This window comes from Dryobates pubescens, chromosome 15, assembly GCF_014839835.1.
Source record: "Dryobates pubescens isolate bDryPub1 chromosome 15, bDryPub1.pri, whole genome shotgun sequence".
Lineage (NCBI taxonomy): Eukaryota > Metazoa > Chordata > Aves > Piciformes > Picidae > Dryobates > Dryobates pubescens.
In genome coordinates this window covers 55,319-82,017 of record NC_071626.1, presented here as the reverse complement: position 1 = coordinate 82,017, position 26,699 = coordinate 55,319, and the positions used below count along the sequence as shown (strand labels likewise).

At 47.0% G+C, this 26,699-nt stretch overlaps 1 protein-coding gene across 1 annotated transcript in view; it reads right to left on the bottom strand.

Moving 5' to 3' along the window:
- Positions 1-19,897, bottom strand: part of ITPR2 (inositol 1,4,5-trisphosphate receptor type 2) — a 177,266-nt gene extending 157,369 nt beyond the window's left edge. Inside the window, exon 1 of the mRNA XM_054168078.1 lies at positions 19,754-19,897. Within this exon, the coding sequence (XP_054024053.1) occupies positions 19,754-19,845 (92 nt within the window). The 5' untranslated portion in view covers positions 19,846-19,897. The remainder of the gene's footprint in view (positions 1-19,753) is intronic.
- Positions 19,898-26,699: the final 6,802 nt, after the last annotated feature.

The window sequence follows — 26,699 nt, the reverse complement described above, 5'->3', positions numbered from 1 at the left end:
AGCAGACAGACAGGGTAATGTTGACAATGGGCAAGAGGAGCTGGACATTTCAATTGCCAGTGGAGCCAAGCAGTATCTTTGTTCAACATCATATCACAAATCATGCTGAGGTTACATCCCAAAGACACAAAAAGCCAGCCCTCAAAGCCTCTCTGCCACTGCTGCTCCTCAGATGTCTCTATGCACACAGCCTCCTTATCAGAGCACCTTCCACCCAGCACGCTTCTTCCCTTCCTAACTGCGGCTCTCACTTCCAAAGCCTCTCCCATGCTCCACACATTCCAGCACACTGTAACTGCTTGGGAAGAAAGGTGCCAGTCATGTCACTGAGGAGCCAACCAATAAGGAACAATAGGTTATTACCATTTTGCTGCCCTGGAGACCAAACACCAAATATATAAACACTAGAACAACCAGGGTCCACCCAGTTCTTCTCCAATCCACCCACTTTTCATTTCATTGAGTCTCTTATCAGGCATCTAGGTCAGCCCACTTCTTGCTTGCTTCAAGCAGTCTCCTTGCAAATCCCTACAGTCATCATATCTCACCCTTCCCCAAGCATGACTTCATGCTCCTCCTGACTATCAGTCCCTGATTCAAGTGATTTACAGCTCCACCATTTAGCTCTGCCACAGGAAATTTGCCCCTTTTCCTGTCTCCTTTCCAAAGCCAACGTTTTCATCCTTCAGGGTCCCCTATATTAACCCTAGCTTGCCCAGGAAATAAACAGGCTCTCCCTGTACTGACAGAAGAAGCCTCTGTACCCTTTAGGAAGATTCTGTGTCCAAAACCCCTGTTATCAATGGGAGCACGGCAGGCAGCACACAGCATTTAAAGAACTGTTACACACCAGTGAGGTGCAGCAGCACACAGAGAGAGATTAGAAAGTCTGACTCCTGGCTCAAACTTTAGCAATTTTACCCTTTCCTTTTCAAACAAATGTTAATTGCTACAAACACAAAGCTTAACACAAACTGACAGAAGCTATGAAATGAATACTCCTACTCTGGGAAAGCAAACTTCTGTGTATTTAAAGCATTCCAGACTTCTCAGAGCATCTTAACCAGCGGGCACCTTTCACCACGAACCACCCACAGCATGAAACAAGAAGGCTGGGTGCATTTTATCTCAGCCACACAGCTCAGGAGCACTCAGCCCTTCTCACCATGCTGACAAGTGCTTGTGCAGGTCACCTGGAATGGTATCAAATGCCATGGAGACAGAAAGCTAGACAGGGAGATACCACATTTTACCTGCTCAGGTAAGCCAGCCAGCTATGACTCCTCAATGTCACTCTGCTGCTGTCTGGGTTGTATTACACCCAGTCATGCTTTTGGCCTGTAAGGGCTTCAGAAGCTCAGTCAGTACAAATTGTAAATGCCCGCTTGAGGCACTGTGCACAGTGGAAGGATGAGTAAAGGATGACAGCCGAACCAAACGTCGTTTGCAGATGGCAGCAGAGGGCACAAGGCATGACTCTAAGATTTTAGTCTCAGTTTTTCAGTTTTCCTGGCAATTCATTCCTAGGCAAGGAAAATGGTGCTGAGCTCAGCTGGGGCAGGCCAACTTGTGCTGATAAGGGCACGGCATTTCAAGATCCTCACGCCAATGCTACAGACAAAAGACACTTCTCAGGGGGGCAGGGGTACTTGTTTTCTGCTCTCAGAGGGCACTTGGGACCTGGCAATGGGAGGAGGAGTGCCAGCACACCCCACCCAGTCACATGGACTCCTGCTATGATTCTCCAAAACATCGGTGCTCTGCTCCCCGGCTTGTTTTGGCTTCAGTCCGTCTCAATACCTCTGAACGACAAATGGCATTCCCACAAACCCAAGGAGATGGCTGATTTCTTCCTTCTTCTCTTTTTTTGTTCTTTCCCCTGGAATTACGAACTGTAAAGCTAACATGCAAGCGTGCTGTGATAGCCTAAAAGCCTTCAACAGAAGAAAATCTTGCACAGCAAAACAGACTTTTCTGGATGAAATTTGTATTAAGACATTCTCTTAAAGCTAAAAAATTGAAAGGATAAAACTATTGTTATTAGGAAAGCTTTCTGAAAGCAGCTCTGGCTTGCAGAACATAGACCCCCTAACATCTCAGTTTCAGTTTAATGGCAGAACCACCACCAATGCCTGGAGCCAGCAGGTAACTCAGCTCCCCACCGCCTGCTGCTGCCCTTCAGCATTCCCTTCTGCCCCAGGGACCATGACTTGGTTCGCAGGAACTGCTCGAGTCGCACTGCTTGCCCTTTGATAGGTGCGCAGCTCTCACTGCTGCTACTGACAATCTGCACAGTTACTGAAGGATAAGAGAGCTTCGCATGGACACGGTCCCAGCTCTCGCAACAGCAGATTGTTTTGTTCTCTTTCTGCACTGATAAAAGTTTACAAAGTTTAATTTTTCTGTATTCTCTTTGCTTTTTTTGTTTCTTCTGAAGCAAGTTAAAAAATACCTCCCAAACAACAAACAGCAACTCCACTTGTTTTCAAACTGAGCACAGACAGCTTTCTACTGGGAGAGATCATTTTGGGAGCTGTTCAAGATTCTCTTAGAGCTGCTTTTCCAGTTGCTGGGAGCAGCTCTTGGAGCCTTCTGCCACATCTACACCCAACCTACAGAAGCTCACTGAGAGTGTCGCACATACCTGTGCTGAGGAGATGCTTGGGATTGGTCCTTCCCCAGGGGAAGAAGTTGGGAAGCAGGAAAGCTGGAAACAGCAGCTATACACAAGATGGCAAAATTGCAGCTTCAGTGAGGGTCTACAGGCACAAAGGTAAAGGTGGAAAGAGAGCCAGTGCACTGCTGTGCCACTTGGGTGTGTTTTTTCAGAACCAGCACTGTTAGATGGGAAGATGCCTTAATAAGCAAGTTCAAGCCCCAAACCTGCTTCAAACCTTTCTCAGGCTGACCTCCATGCAGGTGTTCCCCCTCTGGTTTCAATGCACACTTAACATGCCCTGAAATGCTCCCAGGGTCCATGTGGCACAGAAAACCTCATCTCTACCGCAGCAGACCTCAGTGCTCCAGCCACAGTGGCTGTGCAGTCCTGGAGAAGCTTCCGGTACCCCCCCAGCCCCATCTCTGCACAGGGTCCAGGGACAGTGTTAGCTCCAAAATCCCACCAGGAACCATCCTTAGCCATTTAGTGGTACAGGCTGTGGCACCTCAGACCACACGTGAGCACCTTGCTTGCTCCATAGCACAGACATGGCAGAAGATGCTGCGACAATGGTCTCATCCGGCACCTAGCACTTGCACCTGTGCTCCAAGTACCAACACGATGCTGAGCTGGGACAGGAGAGGATTTGAATCACAACATCAACACCAGAGCAAGGACCCTGCTGGCCAGGCTGTGCTGTCAGCTGCCCAAGTGTTGTGGCACCTGGTAGGTGTGCCTTTACAAGGAGCTCTCTTAACAACAGTGAGCTCGGCCTTTGACGTGAAGGCCCTCCAGTTCTGCAGCATTCGTCTCAGCTGAGGGAAACACTTCCAGGTCTCCTTGTACAGTCTACTCTGACACCATATCAGAGGGTAAACACCTGCAAATAAGCACTTTGAGTTTGGAGACTGAGTCCTTTCCCACTTACATACACTTACCAGGAATTAGCTGGCAGAAAAACAAAGGAACCACATCCTCCGGAGAAGCCTGCACCTCAGAGGCCCCAAGTGGAAGAATGGTATCCATTTCATGCTCACTTCCACGTGCACTGCTGCTGTGCACACACTTTTTAATGTTCATTTTATCATCCCATCAAATCTGTGGGCTTCAAAAGTGCAGATGGTGTGTGACCTGGGAAAAAGGAGAACGGTTCCTCCTGGATCAGTGACTGGAAAGCACTGCTACTCCCCAACGTAATCCAGACACCTGCAGTGCACCTTGTGCCAAAGTGTACTTCACAAAGCAAAGGCAAACTGGTGTGAGGATTACACTTAACTCATGTTGCAAAAGTCTGAGTCAAGGCAGTCAGCTCTAGAAGAGCCACAATGGTATCAGATTTTATTCCAGATTTTGTGGCTTTTGCTATCTTCTATTGTTTTACTTCCTGATGCTGAATGAATATAGGTGAGAAATCCCTCTCTGCTTTCACTGAAAAGGAAAGAGCACCACTGCCCAGAAAAACATGAGGCTGGCCTCCATCTCTGAAGGCTAAGCCAGGAGATCAAGACAACACAGGCATGGATGAGCACTTTTTTAAACTCTCAGGGTTTTTCAAACCCCTCTCTTTTGTTTGTGGGGGATCTGACTCATAATTTTCAGAAACAAACAGGAAGAACTGCAGACATCTTCAAGTATTTCCTCTGCTCACCCCTCCCACCTACCCCCTTCCCCTCCCCGCCCCCCCCCCCCCTCCCCCCCCCTTCTTCTTCTAACTTCTGGACAGTGTAATTCCTTTTGCGGTGTCCGGAGTCACACAGTGCTGCTCCACACCAGCTCCAGTATGCTAAGGCAGGCAAGACCTTCTTTTGCCCAAGTCAAAGGGCAAGGTGCTCTCGCTCCCCTCAACAGGACCAAGCGAGGCTTTCACACAGCCCCTCTCAATGCCAACTGTGAAACCAAAGCCTTTCCACCATGCTCCGCTCCACTGCAGCCACCACAGTCCCCTGCACTATACCAGCAGCCCCTTGCTGGCAGCAAGCAGAGGTTGCCCGAGCTGCTCTGCTGGGGGAAGTCTGGAGCCCAGCAGCTGGCAGAGGCAGACATTGGCTGCCTGGAGGCTGGGCACCCTCCCCACAGGACAGCCCCACCAAGCAGGGCTTAGAGAAGATGAAGCAGGATGAAGAGGTGTTGGAAGGTGCTGTGGGAGGAAAGCTGTTTTATCTCACCCAGTTTGTTAGCGTTTCTTTTCATTGCATACATGGGGGGAGGGGGGGATAAAGACATTATTTCCTCTTCTCCATTCACCATCGGGACCTGTCACAATGCAGGGCAAGCAGCTTCTCAGTGCTGGCTGGCAGGAGGCACTACAGGGGGAGGACCTCAGGATCTGCTCCTCTGCATCCTGAGCACAGCCAGAATGCAGCCTGTGAGGAAACACTGGTGGGGTTTCAGCTTGCCCTGCTACAATAAGCAGTTTGGAATGATCATCGCTGCCCAACACATGCCCTCAACCAACAGGTGTGAGAGGAAGGGGCAAAATCTGACATGTGAGAAAGGCAGGCAGTGGGATATGAGATGAGGCATGAGGGAGGACTCCTGCACCTACTGGAGTGAGGAGGGGGAAAACCAACACGAGCAGTGACAGGAGGAAAGACAAGACCTGACTTGAGGATGAACATGCAAGGTGAGAATGTGGTGCATTAGGGAGTAAGTAGTCATCATTATTCCCCCATGACCAACCCTGGGCCAGTGCAGTGGGGACCTGGCAGACATGCAACAGAAAGACACACCTCCCTTTCTGGAGATTCCAGCTCTCTCAGGCTGTTCTTTTCTACTTTCTTAATGGAATCCTTCCGAGGAAGAATGCACTCCACCCTTCAGGGTACTTCGTGTAGTCCCCCTCGCCGTGCCAGCCTACAGACTTCGATGCACTTGCAGGCAAGCCTGAGATGAGGTTTGTGTCCAAGCCACCCTGCTTCCCATACGCGCTTCGCAGCTGCAAGGCTGCCCTGCTACTGCAGTTTCCCTGAAAGGTGAAGCTGGACCCTAAAAAGCATACCAAAGTTCACATCTAGTTTCAAGTTAAACAAACTAATTGGTGTGCACAGTCCCCGTTTAAAAAGCCCTGATGAAGCCAAGCTAACGTTGTGAAATTATATCCAGCACAGTAAAACCATTCTAAGCTTTCCCTTATCGCTCCACAGCCCTCTTGGACACCTTATCACAAGAAATGAACCTGCTGCCTGGTACATTAAGATTAAAAGCCTGCTCCCTGCCTTAGCCACATTCTCTGTTCATTTGTGCATAGCGAACAATACTGCTCAGCTATAATCTGATCTGAACAGATAGCACAGCACCCCACCCAAAAATCAGCTTCATTTTTATCACCTTTCCAGATTTTATTAAAGCCATCTGACTATCTCTGTGATGCAGCTTTGTGTATGGCCACACAGTTGTTTCTCCAAGTTAAACAGCACCTCATTGTCTGGGATAATCTCACCCACTCACATAAACAATTACCCTGCTATATTTTGATTAACACTTCCATTTAAGAGGACACAGGGGTGCTTCAGCCTGAATGGCAGATGGTCTGGCCTCCTGCTAAGCAAACATTCTCTCCTCATGCTTTCTCTCTGGTTGAAAATCATAGCTGCCAACCTTCCCTCCTCAAGTACCTCTCTGAAGCAGAACTCTCTATTATTTTCCAATTTGACACATGGAAATAAAACGACACGTGTCTAGGTGATGCCTGACACTTCTCCAAGTTAAAAGACTCATAAACATTCCATAAAAACACCAAGTTGAGGCAAATGCAGGAAAGGGCAAAAGCAAATGCTGAGCTAGTTCATTCATTTCACATTACAGCCTCTCAGAGACTGCCTGCCTCTAAGCAACAGTCAACTCCCTTAGCACAAATCATCTACTAAATTGTTTAAGTATATGAACTCATGTTGCCTAGAGAGAGCTAAGAAGCCCTCACACAAACTCTCTTGATGGTGAACAGTGATGCGCAGCCACTGATCCTTGCAGGGTGAATGTATCTCCACAGCCTCGGTGGCTGCAAACACTGTCCACCAAGGCACAGTAACCTGTGACACTGCAGGGTATTCATACCTGAATTCTTCCATCAGTACAGTGCTCTGAGTAAGATTTCACAAGTGAACTGCCCTCCTGTGATCCATGAAGATACAAACAGATATTGGTTAAAACTGAACGGGCATAGAGAAACAGACAAGGATTTATCCCACAGCACCTACGTGCTCTCTGGCAACTTCAAAGCAGTACAGACCGTTCCTGCGCCTCGCCACGTGCCGCTCATCTGGCTGCTCCACACCTCTGTGCCAGCAGCTATGGGAATTGAAGCCAGCATGAGTCTTTGTCTGTTCTTTCTTCTAATCTTCCAATTAAGAGGTTTTAGAACACGTTTTTGTTTATTTGTACATTTTTTTCCTAGGAAACAAGCACCAAAAATAACTATTTGTTTGCACATAAAGCTGTGTGTTTATACAAAACAAAAGTTTGTATCTAACTTGTCATCTGAAATCAGAAGGAAGTATCACAGCACTTTGCTCACCATAGCTGAGCACAAGTTCCTGCCAGCTAACTTTGTACAGATCTTGTCCTAGCTGCGGCACAGACTCTCAGCTAGCACTTGGATCAGATTCTTTGCTGACTCTGGCATTGCAGTGCCCAGAAAACATCTGATGGGCAAGCGCTAAATTCACCACCTTGCAAGGGATGGCACAAATACCCTACTGCCCCTCCTCTTAACACATGGCAGCAAAGGTGGGAGAAGTAAAATCGGACCTCCCAGCACTCCCCTGTAAGCCCCTGCAGCCAAGACTCCTTTGCTGCAGGTGATCCACACCAAAATTCATGTGGCCTCTAAGGTGTTAGGTTAAGGTTTCCACTGGCCCTGCCAGCCTCCAAAAAGAAAACCCATCATCCCCAGAAACAGAGCCACTAGCCAGCTGGGGCAGTGTTGAAGTCCTATCCATTGCCACCCCTTGGCGAGTTCAGCCTTTACAGAAAGCATCTCAAGTAATTCACAGCCACACCATTATAGAAGACCTCGCTAGCTTCTAGGCAATGCTCAAGCCCTTCCTCTGCACTGTCTGTCCTAAAAGACCCTACCTTCAATCCACAAACTGGGTAGTGGTGAGATAAATGCCTGCTATGGGCAAAGATCAGAGCATCCTGCAAGCCTGCATGACACCAAAGCTCACTGGCATCTTGCTTCATTGTGCAAACCACTCTAGAAGCAGAAACTGAGCATGATGAGATTGACTCTTTAGTGATAACAAACAATGACTTGCTATCTACTCTTTGGGCTGTGTAAACCCTTTACTACTCAAATTTTCCCTTCGATGCCCCACCAAGCACACAAACTGCACGTGCTGTGACAGAGGCAGTGCCAGTGGCGCAAACAATGCTACTGACAGCACAAACTGCTCTTTCAGGACAGCAGAGCTCAGTAACAGGGACAAAATGGCCTTCCTGCTGCTCCACAACTGACATGAGAGATGAAATGCTGGAAACAGGGAACTGCAGTGAACCACCTCAGGCTGCACAGCCCGAGACCAGGACCAGACACTGCCCAAAGAGCTGCTAACATATCTCACTGCATCAAGAAAACTGCCCTCCCTCTGCTGCTTGCCAACTAAATAACCTACCTCTGAAGAATTCAGTCCCACCTAAAGGAGGACTGAGAACTTGTACAAGATATTTCAGATCCAGCTTAAGATCCACATATCTTCTGGATGCCCAAGTCAGGGAGAAAACTGCACCTGTTTTTATCAGAAGTAATGACTGCCTTTACCAATCCTTAGCAAACAAGCACCCAGATCTGATCCTTCAAATTCCCATCACATAAAAATACCCTGGTTTTGAGCAAAACCAGCCATAACTTTGACATTTCAAAACTCCTCCACCATACCTGCAGCCAAAAGACCACTCTGACAGTATTTGAGGATACCTGAAGGCTTTCCGTCACTCAGGTAAGCCTGGAAATACAGCATCTTCAAGATCTTTGGAGGACTGAAGTGACTGGAAAGAAGAACTGACAAGGTATTTTCAGTCCTTTGTGACTAAAGGGATAAAATGCCTCTACTTCTCCTATGATTTCTGCTGAAGAGAGATAATAGATGAAAATCAGCTACTGAAAAAAAAAACACTTTCCTTCACCCCAGCTTGCTGTAAATCTTATACTTTGGTCTAGAAAGCAGCTTGGTCTCTTTAGACCATGAACTTCTCACTGCGAACTAAACTATCACAACACATGTTGGGGTTGTCTAGTCTGGAGAAAAGGAGGCTGAGGGGAGACCTCGTTTTTCACTACTCCCTGAAGGGAGGTTGGAGCCAGGAGGGGGTTGGTCTCTTCTCCCTAGTAACAAAGAGGAAATGGCTTCAAGTTGCACCAGGGCAGCTTTAGGCTCTCTATGAGAAGAAACTTCTTGACTGAAAGGGTTCTCAAAGCCTGCCACAGGCTGTTCAGGGAGGTGGCGGAATCCCCATCCCTGGAGGTGTTCCAAAGAGGCAAAGATGTGGGCTGCATCCAAAGCATCATTGCCAGCAGATCCAGAGAGGTGATTCCGCTGCTTTACTCTGCTCTGGTGAAGCCTCAGCTAGAGTACTGCATCTAGGTCTGGAGCCCTTAATATAAGAAGGACACAAAGCTGATGGATTGGGTCCAGAAGAGGGCCCCAAAAATGATCAGGGAGTTGGAGAAGCTCTGCTTCCAAGACAGGCTGAAGGAGCTGGGGCTGTTCAGCCTGGAAAAAAGGAGGCTCCAGGGAGACCCTAATAGTGACCTTCCAGTACCTAAAGGAGGCTACAAGAAGGCTGCAGAGAAACTGTTTGCAAAGGCCTGCAGTGATAGGACAATGGGCAAGGCAGTGATAGGAAAGGGCAATGGCTTCAACCTAGAGTAGAGCAGATTTAGATTGGATGTTAGGAACAGGTTCTTTACTATGAGAGTGGTGGAACACTGGAACAGGTTGCCTGGGGAGGTGGTTGAGGCCCCATCCCTGGAGATATTCAAGGTGAGGGTCAACAGGGCTCTGGGCAGCCTGATCTAGTTGAGGACATCCCTGCTGGCTGCAGAGGAGGTTGGACTGGATGACCTTTGGAGGTCACTTCCAGCCCAGAGCATTCCATGATCCTATGATTCTATGGTGCTGAGGGTCATAGTTTAGCACTAGCTGTGGAAGAGTTAGAGAATGGTTGGGGTGGATGATCTGAAAGGTCTTTTCCAGCCAAAACAATTCTAGGATTCTATTCCATATATCTCAATGACATACAAAAAAGGAGGCACAAAGTGCAATTGAGACTGAATTCTCCTTGATTCCTTACGTCTCATTCACAGTCAGTCCCTGGACTCCACACATGTTCCTGTAAAAACACGTCCAAGAGAGGTTCACATTACCAAAGAGGCCTGACTGAGCTTTTCCAGTCTAGCGTTTCACCTTCTGCGCTGCCCACACCACCCCGAAATTTCTTTATAATAAAGATATTTCCTTTATATTGGAAGCAAACAACTTCCAGAGTATCATTCCTACTCATGTTCTCATCCACTTCCATCTGAAGTCCCTCAAAGGCAATGGGATCTCTACAATGAAGCAGTTGAAGGTGTGCATCCAGAAAGATCCTTCCTAGCACACTCATCAACCAGCCTGTGGGCACACCGAGACAGGGCAGCTTTGATGGAAGCCTACAGCCTCAAAGACGTGGCGTAATACTTTGAGTTTAAGAGTTGTCTTGACTCTGCACCTACAAAAATCATTCAGCCAAGTCCTTCCTGTTTCCAGTGCCCTTCATTGCCTGGCTTCACAAGCTGCAGGTGATAGTTTTCAATAAATCAGTGTCTCTGGCCAGGCAGAACTACCACTTCAGTCAGGAAAAAACCCTGGGCTCTTCAGCAACACACTCCGTTGATGTCTCCCCAAGGCGCTGCTGCGGTGAGGCTCCCTCTCATCTATCTTGTAAATACCACATTGCCTGCACCATTTTCCACATCCTGCTTACACTTCATCAAATCACACTTTTTCAGGTCAGCTGCAACTCCTGCAGCACCCCCCACTGCAGCAGTTTTGAGGCCACGAGACGATTCTTGAAAGAACAGCACTTCCTAGATACTGGCTCACTTCTGAACTCCAAGCTTGCCTCGTGTGACCATAACACCTCATCCTGCCATTCTGAGGGGATGCTACACTTTATGGTGATTGCAAGAACCAATTATCTCCCCAAATGCTCTCCCATTGTCCAACCCAGGGACAATAAAATCTTCAAGAGTTCATTGGGAGTCCTGCCAATGCCTGTGAAGGCACAGCCCTGCTAATTCCTACAGCTAAATGGCAAGCTTTCTCAAAATGCCTCAGCACAGCCCTGACCATGTACTTCTTCCTTAGACATGGCCCTGGGCAGCTGGAGGTTGTAGATCAAAACCTCTATCATACTTTGTCAACCTCTAAACTCCCCTTTGTCTTCCCATACCTATGTTTCCACACCTGGATAACTGTTCTGCAAGATAAGTGACGTGCAGGAACATTTTTAACACCAGGTCTCTGCTGAGACTCGAGCACAAACCAACCTAAAGCTTTACTCCTCTGTATTTTGTGGCAAAGCAGACCAGGACCACAACAAATAAATTGTTTGCCATGACATGGGCACACTTTGCTGTTTGAGAGTGGGTATGTTGTCTGTTTATTTCCCAGGCTTATCCACATCCTCATTGCAGGTTAACATTTTGCCTTCACCTGCAAATCATCATTCAAAGGGTTCACTATGAAGCCTCTGATTCGTCTCCTTGTGATGCACTCAGTTCTTCTTTCAGACAGTATTTGTATCACTGCTTTTATTTCATGCAATGATTCCAAGTTTACATATTAGAAACCACATACATTGTCTCTGGCATCTCTTGAGGGTGCAGGTTTTTGATCTGAGATTGCTTCTTGCACCACAGTTCCACCAGAAGACCAGTCACAAATATCCATTCTGGAAGTTGCATTGATCTCATGATACCAAGTTGTCATTAGTCTCAACAAATTACATCAGTGATGGCGCCTCAAGGGCTGTTTCTACTACACAGAAAATCTTGAGATGGTCTCAGGCATTTCTTGATCATTTACTTGGAAAGAATTCATAAATTCTCATTTTCCTGGACATAGACATCAAACATCAGGAGTTTCTGTGTTACAGCTTTCAGAGAGATCTCAGAATCTCAGAGAGAACAGTGCTCAGCAGCACTCTGTTTTCTGGTCCCTGAGCCAGCACGTCAGGTTCTCTCTGGCTAGGCCTGGGTTTTGCCCTACCTTCCCTCTCTCTCTCTCTACTCGCTCAGGCCTGTGCAGCTGACCTTACCGATGCCAGATTTCTTTCTAAGAAGCTTCCTGGGTAACAGGGCTCAGCTTTACTCAGGCTTTACCAAGCCTGTGTGCCTTGGGTGGTGACTTCTGCTACTTCAGCTGTCTGGTTGCATAAAGGAGGAAGGATTTTCTCTTTTACAAACCCATTACAAATTAAGATCAGTAATTACACTTTCCAGGGTCCACGAGGCTCCAGTTGGTGTATGAACATGGCGATAGCACCAGCAAGTGTAAAATTCCTTTCAGCACACTTTTCTCATTGTAAAGACAAAGCTCATTCTGCATGTTTAGCTACATGTATTTTTTTAAAAAGCAAACTTGACACATGGAAACATCAATACATTGATTTTGTCAAGAGTGGCTTACCTGCAGGCTTAACATAACATAAGGCAACTTAATTTCTGCAGGTTCACATTCAACATCTTACCAATCCACAACTTGCCAATAACCTTGAGCAAGCCATACCACTGCTTGTGTCTGATCCCTTACTACAATGTTGCCCTTGAAGCCTACTTTAGATCCATAGAATCATAGAACACACAGAGTTGGATGGGAACTTTAACAGTCATCCCCTGCAGCAAGCACGGACATCCCCAACTGGATCAGATCACTCAGAGCCCCATCAAGACTGACCTTGAATGCCTCCAGGGATAGGGTCTCTACCACCTCCCTGGACAATGTTCCAGTGTTCCACTACCCTCATAGTAAAGAGCTCACTGAACCACAGTTGAAAACCCAAACCAGAACCGTCCCACTTCCAGCTCTGCTCAAGTGAAATGATCCTGTTGGACAATCTCAGAATCACCCCGGTTGGAAAGGACCTTCAAGATCATTGAATCCAACCATTCTCTAACTCTGCCAAGGCTGGGGCTAAACCATGTGCCTCAGCACAACATTTCTGCCTCTTTCAAACACCTCCAGAGATGGGGACTTGGCCACCTCCCTGGACAGCCTATGCCAGTGTCTGAGAGTACTAAGAGCAGCCTAATCCCAGTGGACAGTTTAATCTGCCGTGGAACAGAATAGGACCAGACGAAATGGTCCCACAGAGCAGGAGTTTGACTCCACCAGCCTAAGGCACGGCACTGCTCCAAGTGAGATGTTGTAACAGAACTTTACATGTAATAGTTTTACTATACCCTAAACATTACAGGAAGGGAAATGCAGTAACTGGTGCTTACATTCAGTGGCAGAAAAGCCTGTTCAACTACAGAAGTTAATAGAGACAAGACTCATTGCCCGCCAGACCCTGACCTTGTTTTGGTTTTGAAGAGAAGTCATTGTTAATGCAAACTCAGCACAGCTCTTAACCCAAACCCTGCTGCTGCTCAGAGTCCACAGCAGTGCCCTCTCTGAAGAGCCAGGTGCCTGCCAATGGTTTCGTGCTCAAATCCTCATTTATCTTTCAGTACTCTTGAAGATCTAGCTAGGGATCTACCTATAAAGAAAATGATGTCATGAGACTTTGCCACTGTTCTTTTAGTTCACTTTTTCTAAGTGAAAGGATGTAATAGCAATCACCTACAGCCTGACACAAATTATCTCCTCACCACTTCAAAACAAAAATCCACTATGTTATTTGGTACTTGTATCAGTTAAAGGAGAGGACTTTTTTCCTGTGTTCTACTGTTCTTTATAAAAAGCATGCCACGATGGCAGTGATGAGATGTGAAGATATCTACAAAGGTACCTGAAAATCTTACTTAAAACTTGGACTGCTGTCAGCTTTACTGCTCTTACTGCAGCGCTACAGCGCAAAGCATTTATCACATCACGCATATTGCAAGATACAGTATTACATAAACAGGGAAACCTCTGTGACATTAAAGCTGGGCTTAAAGTCTGTCTTCAACGCAAGAAGCATTACATTGCCCCACCTGATTTTCACATCAACGATCACGATGTAAAGCCTCATTTCAGAACAACAACATTCCACAAAACTCTCCGCCTAACCCCGACATTTCAGCTCTCTGTGAGGGGTGGAGCTCACTGGGCCCCACTTTCACATCTGGGGCAGGAATGAGGTCTGCGGACTGGCGCCCTCATGAGGGGCAGGTGGCAAGAAGAGGACAGCGCCTTCAGCTGACATTGAGTCTGCCTTAGCAAAAGGAACCAGTTAAAGTCAGAAATTGTCCAAGATGCCAAAGCCAAGACCATTACCAGGCAGGTAATCTTTTTCACTCTATGTGGTTTTTTTAAATGAAGAAATACTAAAAACCTGGCTGAGCAAAGGCCCTCGTGCTTCTTAGGAGACGATGTTCCAAACTGAGGAAGTCAAAGACTCATCTGAACCCTTCTTCTGTGGCACTTTTAAAACAGAGGATGACCTTGATTTGCCGTCAGTCCAAGAACCATGCAAATACTGTCAAGTTCCTCTCGTGGTATAAAAGGAAGTGACATCAAACTCAAAGTCAGGCAAGTCGAACAACCTCCCCTCTCTTTCCTGACTGCTCCCTGAACTAGCCATTGCCCAGATGAGGACAGAAGTTCTGACAGCCACACCACTTATCTCAATTTAAAATTCAGGCTCTCCCTTATTTCCTTTTACTGCTTCACAGCTTAAAGGTGAACTCCCTTTCACATTAAATCAATTGGGTTTTTTCCTAACCCCAGTCAGGAGAAACTCTGTTTGAAAATGAGCTCGTTGAACCAAGGATATTACAGTTTAACACAGAGTCTCATAAGTCATAATGCCATAATTAAGTCTAACCTATGTTCCTTCACACCCACGATGTGCTCCATGTGTGAGCAAAACCTCTGACACAAAGCAGGCTCCTCCAGGGCTTATTACTTGCTGCAGTCCCACAAGGGTGATCTGTGGAAAGCTTTTGTCTCATTGTTTATTTAAAGCCAGCACTGTTGTTAGAGCATCTGAAATGAGCATCGAAATAAGTTTGTTATGAATGGCAAAGCTGGAGTGCTGCCTAACTGCTATGGGAGTGGATAACTGCAGAGATGAGCTTTGCCACATGCATTGAATGGCAAGGTATGCACTATGCACAGCTGATTCCTGTGCCTGCACTTCTGCTTCCCTTTCCTAAGTGTTATTTAATTCTGTATGTGTAAGAATTGAACCGTGAGTCACTCTAGTTATGCCACTCTCCCTTTTGAGACTTTTTCTTTCCTGACCGATTACATTTCATCAGCTGGCAGAAGGAGAAATTCGCTATTAAAGCACACGCACTCTCCCCAACCATTGCTTACATTTCCAGGCAGGAGGAGGCACGCGTAACCAAAAAAAAGTGCACTGATGAAAGCACCGCTTTGGCGTGTTTTAAGCATCATCACTATCAGCAGCCACTACATCTGATGATGCTGGGTGGGAGTTGATCTGCTACAGGGTAGGAAGGCTCTGCAGAGGGACCTGGACAGGCTGGGTCAGTGGTCTGAGACAAGCAGGATGAGATCCAACAAGGCCAAGTGCTGGGTCCTGCACCTGGGTCACAACCCCATGAAGGCTCCAGGCTGGAGACAGAGTGGCTGGAAACTGCCCAGCAAAGACCAGGGGGAGTTGATCTCTTCTCCCTAGTAAGAAGTGACAGGAGGAGAGGAAATGGCCTCAAGTTGCACTGAGGGAGGTTTAGGTTGGATATTAGAAGAAACTTCTTCTCTGAAAGGGTTCTCAAACACTGGACCAGACTCCCAGGGAGGTGGCTGAATGCCCATGCCTGGAGGTGTTTCAGAGAGGCAGAGCTGTGGTGCTGAGGGCCATGGGTTAGCCCCGGCCTTAACAGAGTTAGGGAATGATTTGATTTGACAATGCTAAAGGTCTTTTCCAACCAAAACAATGCTAGGACTTTATCTTTTCCCTTAGCACCACTCCTGCGGCCACCAAGATGACACATTAGCCTTTGTTTTACTTGGAATGTTTTGATTTGTGCTGTTCCATAAGTGCTTTCTACTTAATCTTACCTACTCACAAAGTATGACTGACTCAATCTGTGTATGAAGTTCAACTTCAGTAAGATCCCTAACAGACAACAGCCCAATGAAGGAGCACAGATAAAACTGTGAAAATCACGTCAAACAAGAAAGTTCTGTCAAGTGCTTCTACAAACTAAGAGTAGCTGTTAGAAAACCCAACCTTAAACTCAAGAAAATGAGTCCCAATAGTCTACAACAAGCTTCTTGCTGCTTATCAGAAAAAGCTCTCAGCACCTCTCAACCACCCACAGCCACATCACACACAGCAGGCAAGCCCAGCTGCAAGCTCCATGAATTATGTTCCACGAGGTTTCTCACTGCTGTGGCACAGAGCCGCTTCTGTGGAGGTGAGGCAGGAACGCAGCTGCTGCTGGTGGCTAACAGGCCCACCCCACACTTCCCAACAGTTGATGCTGGCTGCTGTTGCTAATGTTCTCCCACCTCTCCAACAAAAAGTACTTTTTCCCCTCATTGTACTGGTAGGTGATTAATAGCAGCTCTAATTCCCAGGATGTGTCATTGCCAACATTATAACTAAAGTATTGGGGAAGGTGGTTTCAAGGTTCAGGCACTGGTCTCGGACAACTTCAGATGCCTGGATCCATCGCCTAGCTTGGCAGATACATCCTGCGGGGCACAAAGCCACCAACCACGCACAAGATGAAACACACTAAAAGCTCAAAAATGGGGGAAACCCACACTATTAGCACAGTCCCATAATGTAACGCCAAGCACATGCTGAAATGGCAGAAAGCTACCCACGGACGTAAGCTTTCCCCAAACACTTCATTTTCTGTTTATCCACACTGAAAAGCATTCTCCTTTAAAGAAGAAAACTGGGGAGGAAGAAGCTCAGAGAACCTCGATGCAGGAAAAGAGAATAAAAATAATCGCACAGCAGCAGCACAGCAGAGCAGCATTTCCAGTCGAGCAGAAAAGACAGCAGGGGACTGCTTGGACTCTCAGCATCTCGGGTATACAGAGACCTGCAGCAGCCAACAGAGCCCTAAAACCTTCTCCTCTGCTGTAAGCCAAAGACATCCCTCTCCACTTGGGATCCACAGCGTGGAACATCCTCCTGGAGATAAGCTGATTATACTTCTTCCATAAACTGAGCACAACCACTCTCCTTTAAAATAAGGATACAGGAGGGAGAATTTGGAGCTGGGCTGCCTGACCTCCCTGCGACATCCCACACTACAGCACTACCCCCACCTGCAGAAGAGAGGGTCAGCTTCCTCTTCTGGCTAAGAAAGATCAAAATCTGAAAGCAGAGCCCTCACACATCCACCAGCCATCCCTAGCAAGGAAACAGTCCAGGGACAAGGACAGGAGCACAGGTTTCTTCCACCTCAAAGAAGTGTCCCAGTCTTTTAGGTCTCATTTACAGAACATCGTTGTTCCAGCAATTCTCAAACCCTTTTGGGCAGAGATAGGTTTGGAAAGACATGCCTGCCTTCATCTAGCACCACTCGACATGCTCACCTGGACACAGGGCCAAGAGGCACACATCCCTCATCTCCTAAACAGGGGGATTAGGACCTCCTAAACTGCACACTTAGATTATAGTAGATATTAACCTGACCCTACACTTGATCTGAATAGCTCAGCCACACCTTCCTCTTGGCTTTAAGTTTTCTGGGTAAACCGAACATATCAAAATGTACGCACTAGCAAGTGACAAAAAAACCATTCTGAAATGTATGAAACAGCCTCGGCTTAGAAATCTCCCTCCAAACAAATCTGTTGAGCCGGCTCCATCTTTCAAGGAGTAAGGTCCACTGATGTGACAGTCCTCCCCTCCCTGGAGAGGTACTGTGCACTTTATCTTATTTATAGAATGGCCTCACTCATGCTTTGTTTAAGAAACAATTAGCCTTTGACAGCTTAAAATAAACAAGCAGGACTCTGCCTGCTGTAGTCACTAGACCTGCCCAATGGGCTCAACAGTGTAAGCCACTGTTAGCTGGCCCAGCATGCTGCAAAGCGGCACCCTAAGCCTTGTGCTCCTGCCTTTGGTCCATGGGCACTAACTGCAAGAGCTGGCACAGCTAACACAACTTAGCATCGCAACTCTAGGTTTCAATCCAAGCTCTTGTACCTCCAGCAAAGGGGTCAGCATTCCCACTTAGCAGACGTGGAAATTTGCCACTGGTGACTTCACATTTCCTTCAAGGCTTTCAGCTCTCAAACACAAGCATCCTGGCTCTGGAGCAAATTTACCGTGTCAAGGAGTGCGGCACAAAGCAGTTGCACTGAAAAGCTAACAGAACTGTATCAGCATTCCTGAACTCCTGGCCTTCTGTTGAAGGAGAGATGCACACAGGTGTCCTGTCTCATATGTAGTTTTCTTGAGCTGAGGTAGTTGGCTAAAAGAGAGCATGCACAGGCTGTCAAGTGGGGTATCAGCTTGACTTCAGTTATTTCTTTTGGTAAAGAGCTCCCACCTGCCTTTGGCAAATGCTGATCTTGGCTTCCCATATATAAAACTGAGGGTAAAAGCCCAGCCCTAACTCCAAAGGAAGAAGAGAGAATCAGCATAGTCTAAAGACTGTGCCATGGGAGCGCCAACGGTGAAAAACACTCAATAACAGATGAAACGAGTGAGCAGCAAGGATAGCATCTAGGGAAACTCTTCTCCAGTAAAAGCACCCTTAGTACTCAAAGTAACTCAGTCAGTCACTGCTTCCATTTCATGACTGCCCTTACTTCTCTCTACAATCCCCCAGTGAAAAATCTCAGGACACCCTAATACAACTGACAGGAATGAAACCCAGGCACATGGTAATCGGGAGCGGGTCAGCCTTAGCAAATTTAGCTGCTGTTCTACGAACACCAGAGGGATCATCTGCACCCTGGTGACATGTCATTACAACCAGACTTTAAAGAAAGATGTCAGGGTATCGCTGTCATCACTCATTATGGTTTTCTGTCCTGGCTTCCTTTGGAATTTGAAGGAGATTTATAGCAGTCAAGGTGAACAGAAAAGCAAGCAGGAGTAGTTCAGTGCAGTCTCTACAGCTAAACTACATCCCCTCATCCCATAAAAAGAAGAGGTGGTGGAAAAAGCATCCCCACCAAATTGAATATCTGATTATAAATAACCGATCAGGTACAACTGCAGACAGGACTTCAGGCAAACACAAAACAGAAATAAAGGAATGCACATTTAAGGAGCATTATGACAACGTAAGCAAGAAAGCAAAGCTTTGCCCTCACATCGTTGTCAAAAACTCTCAGACATGCAACAGAATACCTGAATCCTTGAATCATTTTGGTTGGAAAAGACCTTCAGGATTGAGTCCAACCATTCTCTAACTCCACCAAGGCTGCTGTGAAACCGCGTCCCCCAGCACCACATCTCGAAACACCCTTGAAACCCCTCCGGGGATGGGTATTCAACCACCTCCTTGGGCAGCCTGTTCCAACGGTTGAGAGCTCTTTAAATGAAGAAGTTTGTTCTACGGCCTTCTGTTCCCCCAAAAAACACACAAGCCCAAAACGACGGAGCTGGCCATAAATGATGACGACATTGCCGCGCTTGGGCACAGCGGAGGGGTCACTCTCCAGCGCGGGTGCGGGCAAGCGCCGGGCAAGCGCCAGGCATTCCGGTTTGGGCCGGCCCGCAGCTGCAGTCTCGGTAGGAGCCGCCAGCCGCCGCCGCCGCCAAGGTCCCGGTGCCCCAGGCCTGTGCCCGTGAGCACAACTCACGTTCCTCTGCTCCCCCATCACTTCCTACTTTGCTCCCTGCTCCGCCGAGGCGGCGGCAGCGCTGCCGGCCGCTTCCTGCGCTGCCCGCGGCCGGACCCCGCGTGGCACGGCCCCGCAGCCGCCCCCCGCACACAGCACCGCGCCGGGCCCCGCTCACCCCAGCGTGCTGATGAAGCCGTTGACAGAACCCTCGGCGTACAGGGACACGATGTCCCCGATGTACAGAAAGCTGGACATTTTCTCAGTCATTTTGGCTCATTTTCAGTTGGATTTCGCACCTCCTCTCCCTCAAAAAAATAAAATAAATTAAATTAAATAATCCAAAACAAAATAAAGCCGCTCCCGCAGACCGCCCAAGGCGGGGCGTGCGGGCAGGGCGCTCAGCACGGTGCCTGCAGCCGGGCGCCGCCTGACACCAGCACGGCGCCGCTGCCCTCCGCAGACCGCCACGGCCCGGCCCGGCCCCGCTCCGGCGCCTCCGCCCCCGGCCCGCCTCCCAGCACCGCCCCGCACGCCCAGCCGGGGCCGTCCCGGGCCCAGGGTCGTAATCCCCTAGTCACGAAATTCGTTTCAGCTGGAAAAGACCTTTCAGGTGAAGTCCAACCATTCCCTAACTCTTCCGTGGCTGGGGCTAACCCCTGGCCCTCAGCACCATACCTGAAACACCTCCAGGGATGGGGATTCCACCGCCTCCTTGGGCGACCTGTTCCAGGCTGCAAAATCAGTCTTTCAGGAAAGAAGTTTCTTCTCATGTCCAACCTAAACCTCCCCTGCTGCAATCTGAGGCCCTTTCCTCTTTTCCTATAGTTTGTTACTGGGGAGCAGAGCCCAACCCCCACCTGCCTCCAGCTTTCTCTCGGGGAGCTGCAGAGAGCAATGAGGTCTCCCTCAGCCTCCTCTGCTCCAGGCTGAACACCCCCAGGACCCTCAGCTGCTCCTCCCCAGCCCTGCTCTCCAGACCCTTCCCCAGCTTGGTTGCCCTTCTCTGGCCCTGCTCCAGCCCCTCAATCTTTCTTGGAAGTGGGGGTGGTCCCAAAACAGAATCCAAGACTCAAGATGTGGCCTCTCAAGTGTGTAATACTGGGGGGTATAAGCCCTGCCTTGTTCCTGCTGGCCCCATTTTTTCTGATTTTTTGGCCACCTGGGCACACCCTGGCTCATATTCAGCTGCTGTCAACCAACACCCCCAGGTCTTTCTCTGCTGGGTAGTTTCCAGCCACTCTGCCTCAGGCCTCGAGTGTTCATGGGGTTGTTGTGACCCAAGTGCAGGACCCAGCACTTGGCCTTGTTGGCTCAAAGTGGGTTCATGCCTTGGAGTTGTGGGCCAAGACAACTTTGCTCCAGAGACACCTCCCCCCTCCAAACTCATCAAGAATGATTCCCTGCAGTGCAGGGATAACCAAGCACCCTCCAGCACAGGGCTGTAACACAAGGGAAGCAGTAATTGTTTTAAACTAAAAGAGGGAGATATAGACTAGATGTAAAGAAGAGACTCTTTACAACAAAGAAACTCTTTACAACAACAACAAACACTGACCCAGAACCATAGTGTGTCCCCCATCCCTGGAGACATTCACGGTCAGGTTGGGATGAGCTCCGCATTGCCCTAGATGACTTTTAAAGGTTTCTTCCAGCTGAAAGCATTCTATGAAATACTTGTTTTAATTAGAAGTTAACCATGCTGCAGTCCTGTGCAGGAATTCCCACAGTACATGTTTCCACAAGAAAATTGCCAATAATTTAACAAAAATACACCTTATAATTACAGAGCACCCCGTAAAACTTTTCTACCAAGGAAAGAAGGGGCACGGCAGCATCCCAGAGTGGGGGCCTGCAGCACTCCCTGCCCAGCATACTGGAAGAGGGCCCTGCAGCTACACATGTCCTGCCTAGGCCATATTTTACCTCCCCAAGACAATTCTTCTAACTACAGGCAAACAGCAATAGTACTTGGTTACCCACTACATTTTTCCAACAGATTCTTTGGATTAAAAAAACCAAAAAAACAAAAACCCACCAAAAAAAAAAAAAAAAGGAAAAAGAAAAAGAAAAAGGAAAACTTAAAACAAATAATTCATCCAGGTATAGCAGCTTGATCAAATTCCAATTACAAAAAGATGAGAACATAAATCTAGCTGCAGGAGTGTGCAGAGTGCTGGAGATCAGTAATAAGGTCAGGGTTTCACACTTGTATTTAATTTCCCATATCTACAGCTTCCAGCCTTATCTCACTTCTGAGCATAAATTCCTGACATCAGAAATGCTGAGTCTTCAAAGTAAAAAAAGCTTTACCATCTAGCTACACTGGGAAAACCATCACACCATTCCAGAGCTCTCTCTTTTTTAATGGGACCGGTTTGGATTTGTCTCTTTTCCGTACCCACCAGGACGCAAAGCCACGATCAAAGCCCTGTGCTTGCATTCTGCTCGTGCACACCTGCACACGCAGGCCTGGTGCCCGGCACTGCACCAAGCCGTCGATTCCGCTTCCTGGCGCAACCACAGTCCTGAAAGCATTTCTGGCAAATGAATATGAAGTGAACGTGTGCCAGACCCTTTGCTCTGGAACCAGTCCCTGCACAGGAAGGCCAAAGATGAGGCGTTTCAAACCGCCCAAAACACACATGCTGAATCGCAAAGCTGGACTAAATTGAAACACACCGGAAACTGAAAGTCAGAGCAGCGCAGGGCATGGGAGGGGGAGAGAAGCTAAGGCTCCCTGCCCACACGCCGACTAAGTAAAGGAACATTGACCCCAAGTCCCTCCCGGGAGCCACCATGCAGAGGCCTCAGGTGTTTTATTCCATGCAAACATGGTTTTGGATAGTTTGAACTCAGGGCTGATCAGCAGAGACTTAGCAATGCATTGACCAATCCTCTGCCCTCCTGACCCTATTTATTTCAGCTATTTCATGCCAGGCTTTAGTGACCTAATGAAGATATTTTAGCGAGTGAGGTTTCAGGTTTCCCAGCAGTTAGTGAAATCCTGGCATGCTTCAGACAAGTGGGAGTTTTCCTGAGGATGGACTTCAGAACTTGGCTGAGCAGCAAGTTTGCCTGTCCTTTGTGTGCCTGGAAGCAAATCCCCATTTGGGACCATTCACAGCCCGGAAGGTTCAACTAAACCTGCCTAAACATAGGTTATTGAGGCCATCTGAAGTGGCCTTTGATACTGGAGACGTTTCTGTAGGTCATTGACAGGGAAGCAGCCCTGCCATGCCTCTGACAGCTCTGCCTGAGTGTGGGCAGCTGAAAGGGGCCTGCCGCCAGTTTTGGCACCACAAGGAGGTTAATTTAGGTTGCTTTAGAAAATATTTAGCATTTGCTTGCTGTTGCGAAGCTCGAATCCTACACTTGCAGCAGGCTTTGCCTCATCAACACTCCCACCCCGCCCAGAAAATCATGGCACAGGCTGCATTCCCCTTCATTTCTAGGCTTGTTCATTTTGGTTCAGGCTGGAACACTTGCAGCAGCTGAAAGCTGTTACCACCTTGTCACTCTCTAGTGATATCTGTGAAAGGAACTTGCAAAGCTTGATCCAGTTCTGAGCAGTGATGGCTATCAACGAGGAATGAGTTGTATGAAATCAGCAGTTTTGTGAAAACAAGGAAGGTCAAATGCCACAGGCAGTCAGCTGTTTAACTGCCTCTGTGAAGCTGCCCAGCAATCGCGTTGAAATTACCAGATTATTGGGACACTGAAATAAGCAAGATAGCCACTTTTGTAGAGCAGGCCTCAAAATGGTACAAAGATCACCCTGGGAAAGCAGATCTGAGGAACCCTTGCTGATCCTTTCCTTGTAGACAGAAAATTTTAGTGATGAATGCTCCTTTATCATTTTTAACAAGCATTAACCCTCTTCTATTAAAAATAATGATCGTGCCTCTCTGAGTGCTAGTTTTATGAGATCGTATCTGGAACAATTTAATTAAAATGAAAGATTTGGTCAAAACAAGTTCTACAAAGGGAAAAAAAAAAAAGGCACGGTCAGTGATGGCAATGGAATATTGCTCCATTCACCTGGAACAGAAATAAACCCAAGTAGTTGATAAAAGTAGATAAATTTACTACCATTTTTAACCTTGCAGTCAGTTGCAGGGTGAAGGTGAGGCTGCTTAGTCAATAGCTGGGAAATGTTTCCCATCGGCTATCTCCGGTGATCTTCTGTTCCAAAGCTTCACCATGAAACAGGACTCAGATCCAGTAATCACCAGTTAGTGCTGACAGACTGCCCCAGTGCTTATATTACTCTGCACCTGGTAATAATGGAGAAGTCTGTCTTAACTTTCATTTCTAGTCTATCCAAGAGGCAGCACTGGTGTTTGTCTCCCTGAAAGTGGAGGATAGAGCTTCCAGTTGCAGGGCAAATGGGGCAAGAGAAGAGTGCCTTTAACTGCTTTAGTATAGTAGATAGAGATGGCCAAAACCCAAGCAGGCACCCCAGAGCTTTATCACACAAATATACGGAAGTTTGGACCCAAAGCAGAAAGATAAGAGCATTCCAGACATTTTGATATTTAAAATCCAGCTCTGGTTTTAAATCCCACATCCAGCTGCAATATTTTAAATATACTTATCTCAAGCAACACAGGACAAACAGCTCCCTTGAAGAAGGCCTGGCCTATAAAGGCACCTAATGAAGTTTCCCACAGAAGCTGGAGATGCCCATTACCTTGTGCCTGTTAGTATCTGAGACAGTCTAGATCTTCCTTGCGCACAAAAGCATTTCAAGCCACTGGGATGTCTAAAAGACGGCGTTCCTGTGCGTTGGATTGGATGGCACCAGAACAGCTTAGTTTGACAATGCCCACACATGAGAATTGAGTTATTGCGGGTAGTGCCTTGGTTTGTTTTGCCTGTAGCAAACAACAGAGTATTAGATCACGTCTTGATAGATAGCTGGGGGGACTCACTTTGCCTTTGCTTCTCCTTGTGGGAGTTAACTCTTCGCTGATACTGTTTCAAAGAATATGTTGGTATTCCTGTCAAGCAAAATATTAAGCACCTGGTAAAAAACCCAACCAACCAAAAAACCCAAACAAAACCCAGCAGAATACCCTGGGGAAAAAGAGGTCTGACAGAAGTCAATGTGATTTAGTAACACAATGAAACAAGAATGTAGTGAATCATAAAAAAGGAGTATCATTATTTGATTGAGGATGGGAAAAGCAGAATATGGAGCATTCCATGCTGGTCTACCCATTTTATTCAACCTGGCTTAGTAGGAACACAGCATTCTAGCTAAATGCATAACACTCAGCTTTCTAAATTGCTTCCTGATGGAAGGAAGCATATGATTCTCAGCATTAGAGGTGTCCCTGAAGGTGAATGGCTGTCACAAGTGACCTTTAGGGATCTCACTAGGACGTGGTCTGAGCTTTGCATCCTCACTAATCCTCATACGTGGACAGGGTCTGTCCGACTTGCCGCTTACTACGTCCGGTTACAAGAGCAAATATAGGTCTTATTTTAAGTCTCAAGTAATTGTTGGTTTGCTATAATAACCTCTTGAAGGAAACAAACTTGGAAATAATGAAAACTGAAGTTATTTGTGAAGTAAGTAACAGGAGTTCAAATTAAAGAGGAAACATGGAAGTCCTTCAGACTGTGGCACAACACGCCAGCTACGTAAATAAACTTCTGAAAGCAGCTCGAGATACTTCTCCTTGTGATACATTCAAGCCTTCTGACTGTTTCACAGCTAGAACTGTTCATTCAAAGAGACAAGTATGAAAACTCGACCAAAGCAGAAAGCACAATGTGCCTTTCTTTGCAAACATCTCTATAGAAAGGATGCTTTATTTAGAGGATTCAGGAAGTTGAAGCGCTGCCTTCTATCAGCTCACAACCACAGAGCAAGCATCAGGAAGCGCACAAAAATGAAGTTACTATTCGTATGTAGAACAAGTGCCAAGAGTTACACCAGCTTTGCTTTCAACCTTGCAGAACTTGCTGCCAGCCCCTGCGGACTTGTTAATCAGGCAATGTCTCCTGGGGTTTCTTTTCTGCTTGGCTGCGTAAAAATGAAGCCTTTCCCTAGAAAAGAGAGAGACATCCCTTCCTTTGAATTTTGCTCCTGGCTGTCATGAGACTCCAGAAGGTTCAAGCATTAAAACACAGAAGGAAAAAAAAATTAATCATCTTCAGAGAAGAAAAAAGAAAAAAAAAAAAAAAAAATAAAAAAAAAAAAAAGAAAAAGGAAGAGCAGCCTTCTTGTCTGCCCTGGCCCACTCGCAACCACGACACCTGCAACAGAAGAATCAGCAGACCTTCAGAGTGCAGTGACTGCAGTTACAAAGAAATTGTGCTTTGGGTCCAGTCAGCTCCTACCATCTTACCAGCTGTGGTTGCCGTGCGGGTATGGCATAGCTCATATACAGCAGTTACACAACCATAAAATCTTGCTAGTTGGAAAAGACCTTTGAGATCATCGTGCCTGTCTAACCATGATCTAAGTCTACCAATCCTGGTGCTAAACCATTAAATGCAAAAATATGCAATTAGGGACATCATCAAAACATTACTGCACACTTGAATCCCCAGACTGGAGTTTCTCTGTTTCTACTGATCCAGAACGCAGTGGATCAAAACAAAAATCGACTCTGAAAGCCTACTGAACGCTGAACAGCTACATTTACATGGAAGATTTTTTAAAAAAAGAAAGAAAAAAGACTGCATACTAACTGCATGGAAATGCCTCAACTGCTTCTTCATTTAGGAATGCTTTACAAGTATGAAGGGGGACTTCTGTCCCCCATCACACATCAATATCTGACCTTTCACTAGTGCCAAGTCGTGAGTCACCAAGCAGATGATAACACAAAAGGTCTTCATTAAGTTTATGCCTTGTCCCTAAGGACCTGAAGTTTTTCTTTCTTTAGGTTTGTTTGTTGAAAAAAAAAAATGTTTCTCATTTGTAAAAGTTACCATTACACAGCTGAACTTGGGAAGGCTGAAGCATGCAATCTCATATCCACCAGCATCATAATATTTAAATAGAATCATAGAATTTTTTCATCTGGAAGAGACTTTTAACGTCATCGCATTCATTCTCTAACTCTGCCAGGGCTGGGGCTAACCCATGACCCTCAGCACCACACCTC